At 37.4% G+C, this 9,647-nt stretch overlaps 1 protein-coding gene across 1 annotated transcript; it reads right to left on the bottom strand.

Annotated features, from left to right (window-relative positions):
- Window positions 1-213: 213 nt before the first annotated feature.
- On the bottom strand, window positions 214-7,319 carry LOC141014311 (uncharacterized; the record flags this gene model as incomplete). The annotated part of the gene is made up of 7 exons (XM_073488049.1): window positions 214-3,857; window positions 3,944-4,068; window positions 4,216-4,399; window positions 6,072-6,165; window positions 6,479-6,615; window positions 6,923-7,083; window positions 7,175-7,319. Coding segments are annotated over 7 exons (1,170 nt in total), but the record flags the coding sequence as incomplete, so codon positions are not given.
- Window positions 7,320-9,647: the final 2,328 nt, after the last annotated feature.

Below are 9,647 nucleotides of genomic sequence, written 5' to 3'. Positions count from 1 at the left end.
TTCACTCATTTGAGACACTCCTGGAATAACTAGTTAACACTGCATTAGTGTTAACTTAACACTGGATGGTGTTAATTATACTTAAAAATTACACTACAATTTAACTCGTTTTGACTGATACCCTCTTAAGATTAACATTGTTTGAATTAAAATGTAATAACCGTTAATCTAACTATCCTTCAACGCATGTGTAATAATCACTCCAGAAAGTACTGCAATGAAAGAAACATTTATTTTTCTTTAAGTAAGGGCTTCACATACAATTGGACAACCAGAGCACTCAAAACACTCTAAAATAAAACACTGTCCAAAACATGAGGTAGCCTGTAACTGTTGTTGCCCTAAATCAATGGTTCTCAACCTTTCTGAGTGGTGACCCAAGGAAAAACAGGCTGGTCATTCAGGACCCCTGTCCCCCCAGCACTGAGACTTCTGACTCTCAGTTTTTAATTGCAAAACATGAAGAGGTTTTTGCACATATTCAATCAGAATTCATGTACAATTGTACAAATCAACTCAATAAAAATGATTTTAAGGCAAATTATATATATGTTAAAGGCATTTTTCCTCAACATCCATTTGGAGACTCCTGGAAAGAATTATGTTTTATATCAGAATTAACTTTAAATGTCAGGATTGTGACTTTTATCCCAGAATTGTTTTTTTTTATTGTAGAATTGTGACTTTTTATTCTTAAAATTTTGACTTCATCTCAAAATTATGAATTTTTTAATCTCATATTAATTTTTATCTCAAACTTGTAAAAATGTTATCTCAAAATTGTGATTTTTGTTTTTTGTCCCAGAATAATGATTTTTATCTCAAAACTGTGACTTAGAGACCCCTGAAACTTATCTTGGGGCCCTCTTGGGGGACACAACCCACAGGTTGAGAACCACTGCCCTATACAATGCAGCCATCGGGCACAACATAGAAAAATGAGTCAATACCATAAGACATTTGAATATCAAAAGGCTTAAAGTATCTCAAGTCATCAGGTCTGACAACAAAAAAATTGTGCATGTTGTCAACAACATGAAAAGCATGAAAATGTTCTACAAATGTAGTCTCCATCTCTGAGACCAAAAAATAAACTTCACTTCTCAAAAATATGCTAACAATCTTATTGAACACTGGCATTTCATCAATGAAATCTGTGCAAACAACAAGACCTGTGTGATATTCAGTGCCATTATGTTTAACCCAAGTAGTAACACTTATTTCACTTGACACATCAATTTGAAAATGCTTTGAAATCAAATCACCATTTTCAACATCAGTCAGTATTTTGGATTTGACAGGCCCAGACTCAATACCTTTGGCAGACAATGATTCCCAGTGATAGGCAACAGCTATCTGGTGTTTTTTTGCAAGCGACTTGGTTACGTTCTTGAAGTTTTTTATGCTTGACTTAAAAAATTTATGCTTGGCTTCATACCTCATACTCCAAACATGTACTAAGGGACCAATCTGACGTATGCATTCAGGATAATGGATCATGAAATGATGTTTTGGGATTAAATTATTTTGAGGATACAAGTCTGTGAATAACCTGTGATGCTCTTCAATAAGATGCTTCAAAAATACAGTCATGCCCTCGGTAATACTTGGAGCAAAAACAATGTTAATGATGTGCAACAAAAGCAACAACAAATGCCAATGTCTGTCACCTTCAGGAACAACATCACCAAAGATCAGAGGGAGATTCCGAACGAGGCATAACGTTTGACTAGCATTAAGCCCAATGCCACTACCAGTACATGTCATGTTTACACGTGTTGGACGATTCTTTTTATCCATGAAGCCATAGTTGAATGCATATACACGCTGGAGTATGTTTTCATGAGAGATGAAGTTTTGATTCATATATTCAAAAAGTAACTTAATTTCGTACTGTGCCACACCTTCTAAGATATCGTGCATGATGTCAAAAACAAAGTTATCTGTTACACTGAAGTATGACATAGAATTGAGTATACTATCACGTTTGATCCCAAAACAAGAATTTTCCCTTGGATTTTCGACAAGATAACTGTAATGCTCCTTATTGGTTAATGCGGTGCGTAACGACACCCGTGGATCATTTCCGCTGAACACTGTTTGAGCTGAAGCTTTGTCAATGAGACACATCCTACAGTAGTAGTTTGCACTAAAAGACTCCACATACCCAAGAATCGAATTTAGACCTAAATTGTCACCTGTTACTTGGGCAATGGTGCCATAGAGAGGTTGTTCAGTAAATGACACTTTCATTCCATTTTGTTCTAGAACCTTTACATCGTCAACAAACGGAGTGAGTATTTTGTCAATGCCGTACTTTTTTGCATCATGGGAATGAAATAAAGAAATAAGATGTATATTCATGAGGGATGAATTTAAACGTGGCGGTAAATTGCGGAGTGTAAAATATAAACATCCTAGCTTATGAATGCCTTGTTTCGACCCTAGTGGATTTGATGTTTCAAAGTCATCATAATAAACTTGAAGTTGCAAAGCATTTTTTGATTTGGAAAATAATGGGTGATGTTGGTAATATTTTCCATCAGAGAAATCCTTATACAAGTCACCAAGAGCAGCAGGGTTATTAATATGACGACATACTTCACCATTCTTGAAAATGAACTCTAATGTTTTGAACAAAGGTATATAAATGAAAGTGTCATTCACTGGCACCTGTTCATATAATCCAGTTACTTTGCTCCTCTTTGAATCATATCTGACCCCTAAATGAATTTCTATTGGTTCAACAAGATCCCATTTCTCACTAAAATACTTGGTCCATTTCGAGTTGGTGTTTAAGTCACTAAAGGGATTAAAAGTATTGCTGAAGACTTCTTCCACTGCATTTCTACTAGGATTATCAGCAGGCACTGCATCCAACACTTGCTCTTTAAGACTTTCATGAACTTCATTGACATACTCCTCCATGCTTTCAACAACAGATAACACAACATTGTTTGCGACACCACTGCCTTGCAACTTCGCAATAATTGAAGCACACATATCTTTTGCCTGATCTTTTGACATATGAGATGTTGAGGGCTGACTGATCATGTCTAGGGCCATGTCATTTAAATTTTCTTGTGAGCTCTGTTCACCCATGTCTGACTGATGTGGTGTCTGGATATTAACATCGTCACTTGTGCCCATGTTAACAGCAGTATGACAATTATCTAAATGCTTTCTGAAACCTGCATAACTTTTAAACTGCAGTGAACATCCTTCTTGAACACAAACAACAACAAATTTTTTGCCAGGATATAACCCATGAAAAAACTTAAGGTGCTGAATTAGTGCACTAGGTGCATCATGCAAGGATTGGCAAACGTGGCACTTGTACATTGTTTGAGAACTTTGCTCTTGGATCACAATGATGAGTGTGGCTCTTTGCTGTTAGGCCTTCTTTTACTGTGGCAACACATTTTTGACTTAAAACCATTTCGCGCCAAAATCATAAAAAAAAGAAAGAAAAGTGACCAATTAGGTACATTACGCAATGAACTACAGTTGTTGCACATTGTAGAACCTGGCCTTTAGCCGCTATTCATGAATTTGGCTCTCAGTTCCTTCACCTTTGGACTTTCTTTTGTGGTGTCAACATCAATACCGTAGACTGTTGTCTGGAGGAATGTGAACATGTTGTGGAGAGCGCTGTCGTAGGTTACACTAAAAACGAAGTGCAGTTTAAAGAGTTCATCAACCGCTGCTAATGATGTGGTTCCCTGGCAGGGGATGAGCTTCTTGTCCATTACCGTGTAGTAAGTGCTGATGGCCCGCTTGCTGGTCCCAGAGGCAAGAAGGTATGGCTGGCGATGACCGTCTTGGTTCTCCAGGTGTTCTTCTAGGCTCTTGCATGACTATGGGACAAATGATATATCAAATTACATTGTAATCTGGGGTTTGAACAATGGTTCCCTCTGACATATTGTGGCCCAGTATATACCTTGTGAAACACAACAAGATGGCCCATAGCCTGAGCTGCACTGATCTTCTGCGTTTTCTTTTTTGTAGGCTGAGGTGGCAGGATATGAAGGAGCAGTAGGAAAGATGCCATATCACTGTCCCATTCTGAAGAAAGAAAAAAAAAAAAAAAAAAAGAAAAAAAAAATTGTATAGTCACATGTTTCTTCAGTTGTGTAGTGTTAAGCCACATTTTCAGTATTATGTATAACCCAATACACTGGAAAACAAATGTTTTGGTCATTAATTGAATACCTGGGCGATCTTCAGAGGCTTCATCATGCCGATTCCTGGCAGACTTCAGCAAACTCTGGAGAACTGGGGTAGTCACAAGGCTCTCAGCTTCTCTGATCACCTTTCCTTTAAATGCTGTATGCCACTTTTCAAGCAGTTTGGCAGCTGTTTCTGGTCCAAAGAGGAGGTTAAAATCTTGAGGTATCTGCAGTACCAGAGATGAAACAGAAATATTGGTTCACTTTATATTTCTGACTACCAAATTGTAAGATAATGGCTATGGACTGCGGTCACGGAAACAAATAACAATACTTGCCAGCCCCTTTGTGTCCAGCAGCCTTGGGAACACAGAGAGTACTGTGTGTGATTCCTCAGAGTTGTGGATGAGACGCTGTCTATATTCAAAGGTCTCCTTCATTTTCTGCAGGATGATTTCTCTGTCACTGGTGTGGTTCATCAAGGATACAACCTCTTTGCAGCGCTCTTCATCCAACTGACCACCAATCTCAGGCTGGTTCCTCTCGTGTCTAGGTCCACCTCCCTCTGCTGTCTGTGTTTTCGGCTCCTTGAATCCAAGTTTTGTCTTTCGCTGAATTGTCTTGAGTCGCCATGCCAGAAATCCAGAACCACTTTGGCTGTCGTAGAAGTGCTCCTTAAGAAGGACAGAGAAATAACCGCATTCAGCCTAATGAGTGAATAGCAGGAAATGAGCAGAAACCCCCTGATCATAGTACACAGTTATGGTCAAATTATTTGAACAATTTTTTAAAATCTTTTTGCCATTTTACACAGCCACAATGAATTTGAAATTAAACAATCAAGAAGTGGATTAAGTGTAGACTTTCCACTTTAACTTAAAAGGTTACACAAAAATATAGTATTTGCCATTTTATGCAGACTATCTAAATTTTCAGTGGCACACAGGTACTTTGTAAAATTTATAATGACATTGGTTATCAGAGGTTTTTAACACTTAGATGAAAATTATTTGCAACCAATGACTGGCTGAAGTCTACAACCATTCAAAGCGGTATTAAAGCAGAGACCAATGCATTTTAAAGGGAATTTGTATTTTCTTTGAACTACTCAGGAACTGGACAACAGAAATCAATATAAAACCAACCATTAACTTCCATTCAAATGCATTGGTCTCTAATTTATTACCAGAAGAGAAAAATGTCACAAATGACCACTTTTAATGATTGCTGACTTCAGACATTCATTGAATACAAAGGATTTTTATCCAGGTATTAAAAACTAGGATTATACCTATCATTATTATCATCTTTTGAATCCCTGATAATGGAGGTACTCTGAATAAAATGGCAGTAATTCCTAAAAGGTTAATGCCAAATGTTTGGGAAACCCCTTAAATTAAAGCTACACGTTACTCATATTTTGATTGTTTCTTTCAAATCCATTGTGGTGGTGTATAGAAACACTAACACTAACACTGGTCAAATAATGACGAACATAACTGTAACTGGAGGTCAGGTAAAAGAACAGTTTTAAGGCAGTTCTCAACAGTAATCCCATGTAATTGCTGACAAACAGAAATAGAGGGTCTGCATTGTTGGCACCACCTGAGTGGTTGTGGTTGCTATGAAAACGCAGCGCTATGCTATAGTTAAAACAAATAAAGTCTCATTTCAAGGCTTGCAACAAACACTTCTTTCAGTTTTGCAAGAGGTCTTGATTCAACTTTTAAGTTGTTTTAAGCACTGTAGATTGCTGCAGGCTAAATATTTGAGAGATCTCTTGGTATATCAATTAAGATCAACATAGGCACCAACTCCAGTATGAATAACCACTTCTCAAAACAATTACAACTGTCACAAAACAAAATAATGCTTTGTATTAAGAGACATAAAACTTACATATCCTTTCTTGGAAAGGGGATCTCTTAATGCAGGGAACAAGGTAACAATGCCCAGTGCGTATTTCTCTTTAGTTACACGCTGAGGGATTCTCCTGAAAACAGAATAAGGAGTATCGTTTGCTCACATTCAAAAGCACCTATGCATTATGGGGTTAGAATTACTTAAGTAATGCAAGTCAGCTAGTGCTGAATTGAGCTTAATATGACAACTACTGCTTTTCTCAAAACTCATTTAAACAACCACTGATGTCCTTCCACTATCTGACAACATTTTTGGAAATAGAAAATTGGTAACTTTGTCTCAAAATATTCACCTGCCATACGTTTTGCAATTATATACCCCAGGGAGAAAAATACAAGATGCTGAATGGCTGCCACCACACAACTTTTCAATCATAAACTTACCCTTCTGTCTCAACCATGTGAGCTGCAAGAATGTTAACCATCTGCCTTCGTCTACTGTCACAAAGAGTCCCAGTCTCATCATATTCTTCAAGCACTGTTGTCCCTCCTGGTTTGGTCTGCAGGATCTGCTTTATCAGCTTAACAAAATATGACCACACTGAATTAGAGCATTAATTGTTACAATGCAGAGATGCACATTTTTTTCTAAAAATAAATAAAATCAAATACGGCCAAGTGCAATATCCATACTGCAAAAGCTGCATTTTTTGGATAAAGGTCAAATGAGTGACAAAACAGCACATGAATGAAGTCCTAAAACACTACAGATTTTAAAATGACATCAAACCACTAGAAGAATAACAAAATTAAATAATTCAGAAAGGTGAGAATTACAACTCACGTGATCAAAAATATCTACATGTAGGAATCTGACAATAAACTCACTTCTCTGGCTGAAAAGCTGTGACAATCCTCTTCATCTCTTCTAGTTCGCTTGAGTGGTGGTCTTGATGTTTCACTGTCACTGCTAATGGACACAGAGAGGAAACTCCCACTGGGTGAAGATAGTGGCGTGGATGGAGATGATGAGTGAGATACGCCGAACTCTAAAAACAAATGACGGAATAAACAATTCAACTTACTTGAAGCATAATTATGGGTTAAAATAATAAGGAAAATAAATAAGCAAAATAATACCATCATCTTGACAATCCTTGATTACAAAGCAAATCCCCTCCACAGTGGACAATTCTGCAAACACTGTTTCGTCCACCTCAGTGCCAGAATCATCTTCCACAGAGACTTTCACAGGAATGGAGAACTTTTCTCTCACTGAGTAAAGACATTAAAGACAAAAATTGCAAATTGATGAAATTATAAAATATGACATCCTCTCAATCTGAGTTACTGCTTATTTATAATTATTGAGAAATCTGCCTTCAGAGATGAATTCATTGAAATCAGCAGCTTGGAGTTTGATGTATTTCTTCCGATTCTGATATTGCACTTTAATGATCATTTTGCCATACTCAGCAGGAGCCTGCACAGAGAGGGACAACAGGGCATATTTTAGATTTCACTTTTATGCTTCTTGAAAATATAACTTCCATTTTGTTTTTTAATTGCTTAAATGACAATTAAAATCACTACTCTGACATGCTCTCTGAAAGATCAAAATATACTTTTTGGAACTGGAGGTGGTGGATTTGTAGATGTTCTCTTTCTGCCTGACTGGCCTGGAATTTAACATACTGCTCTTCACACTTCTTATGATGACTGCGATATCTTTGCAGCCTGTCAAACATACGAACTGAAAAACACAGAATATGCCTCCCTTTATGCTTGCTCTCTAATTATCAGTTACTTGTGTGATTTTACTACTCAGATCCAAACAATTGTTTCACTGTAGCCAAAAAAGAGAAAGAAATCAACAATCCAACCATGATACCACATCTGCAGTTCACTCAAAACAAATACTACTCAGTCTGATTGGAAAAAATATAATTTGTTGTCATCTGAGTACTTACATAATTTAAAATTAATGCAGAATACAGGACTCTTTCACTAATGACCTAATCTTACAGTCACGTTTGCATAAGGAGGCTTTATAAGATGAAAAAATGCAGCTCAACTTTAGTCACCTGCAGGATGAGATTTTAAACAGGGACCCTCTGTTTCATGTGGATTGCTACAAGTCAAGACACACACAAATTAATTAAAACCACCGGAGAAGCAAATTAAAGCCAACAAGTAGGTTAAAGTAAAGTTACGTTGGTAACATTTTGAATGTGAGAGCAGCTAGCTGCTACAAGTATGAGATACAGCCATAACTGGCTTACACGTTTTCAGTGGGCTAATATTAAGTGCTCACTGAGGAGACAGTGCGCGTTTCTGCCGCGAATGGACGCAGCCACAGCTCAAAAACGGTTAAATATCAGTTAAACTTTCTGTCGGACCAAAACTCTGTTTTTAAAAAAGAGGTATGTTAGCTAACGCGTCTCAAAACGGGCCAAGTTAAGCTAGTTCACGATCATCTTTATCGCGCCTGCCTGCTTGTAGATGCACGGCGTCAGGAACTCGTTACTAATGCCACAAATTTTCATCGTGTCTCCAAAATTTGAACCAAAAACTCATTACAAGCAAATTTTAATGCAATTCAGTTGTAAAATATCGAGCATTAAGTAAGAAATACTCACCAATCTTCTGTTTTCATGCTCGATGCGAGAGGAACAAAATGGCGGCTCTCACATTTCTCAACGAGCTGTCTGCACCTGCCCAAAGACACGCCCCGGATGTTGAGAAAGTACCACTGTAGGTGTTGAATACCTGAAACTCTGAAGATTAACACAGACAATGTCCTGCCCTCACTGTTTTTAACACTAATGCAGAGCTCATAGTAGCACAGACAACACCACAATCTCAACACTTAACTCTACAATGGCCCAACACTAGAATTTTAACTCTGGCGAATTTGCTGTGTGATATGCAAATGTTTTTCCAATTAATCTTGAGCGAATTTATGGTAGGAAGTTTAATGACAAGCAAGCTCGACGGTGAAGCTGATTTGCGAGCAGCACCAGAACCGATAATGTCTCCGTAAATCTTCACTACCAGCTGGTGACATTTATAATCCAGTAGACACATTTTTGCATAAGCATAAAAGGTCACAACAATGTTGACATGTAGACCATGAAAGATAACTGCACATTGCCACTTGTAAGACTGAGGACTCGGTCTAACACTGTTATCAGAAGGATTGGATGTTTGGTTTTATTATTAAAAGACTCTCAGCAATGAAGAGGATGAATAAAATGGTCCCAGAATAAATTTGAATATGGCCAAAACTAAATCTATCAACAAAATATTTTCTAGATTGAGTATAGAGAGCTAGCTATTAGCTAGTCATTATGCTAACGCTAGCTTCATGATTTGGTTGAAAATGCCGTCTCCATCTGACTGTAATGTTTTTAAGTGGGTAAAGAAGTCTCAAGATTGCATTTGATAGCTACATACATTAACATTAAGGCTAAAGCTGCATGTCACATGGTAAAAAGTCCCCGTCCTCACCAGCTGATGTTCCTATGGAAGCCAAGAACGGCCATGCTAGCAGTTTTTTTTTAAATGCCATCATCTTGAGATCACAAGTTAATTATTTTGTCACATATTTTAT

This window comes from Pagrus major, chromosome 19 (assembly GCF_040436345.1).
Source record: "Pagrus major chromosome 19, Pma_NU_1.0".
In the NCBI taxonomy this organism is placed as follows: domain Eukaryota; kingdom Metazoa; phylum Chordata; class Actinopteri; order Spariformes; family Sparidae; genus Pagrus; species Pagrus major.
This window is presented reverse-complemented; position numbering and strand designations above follow the sequence as displayed.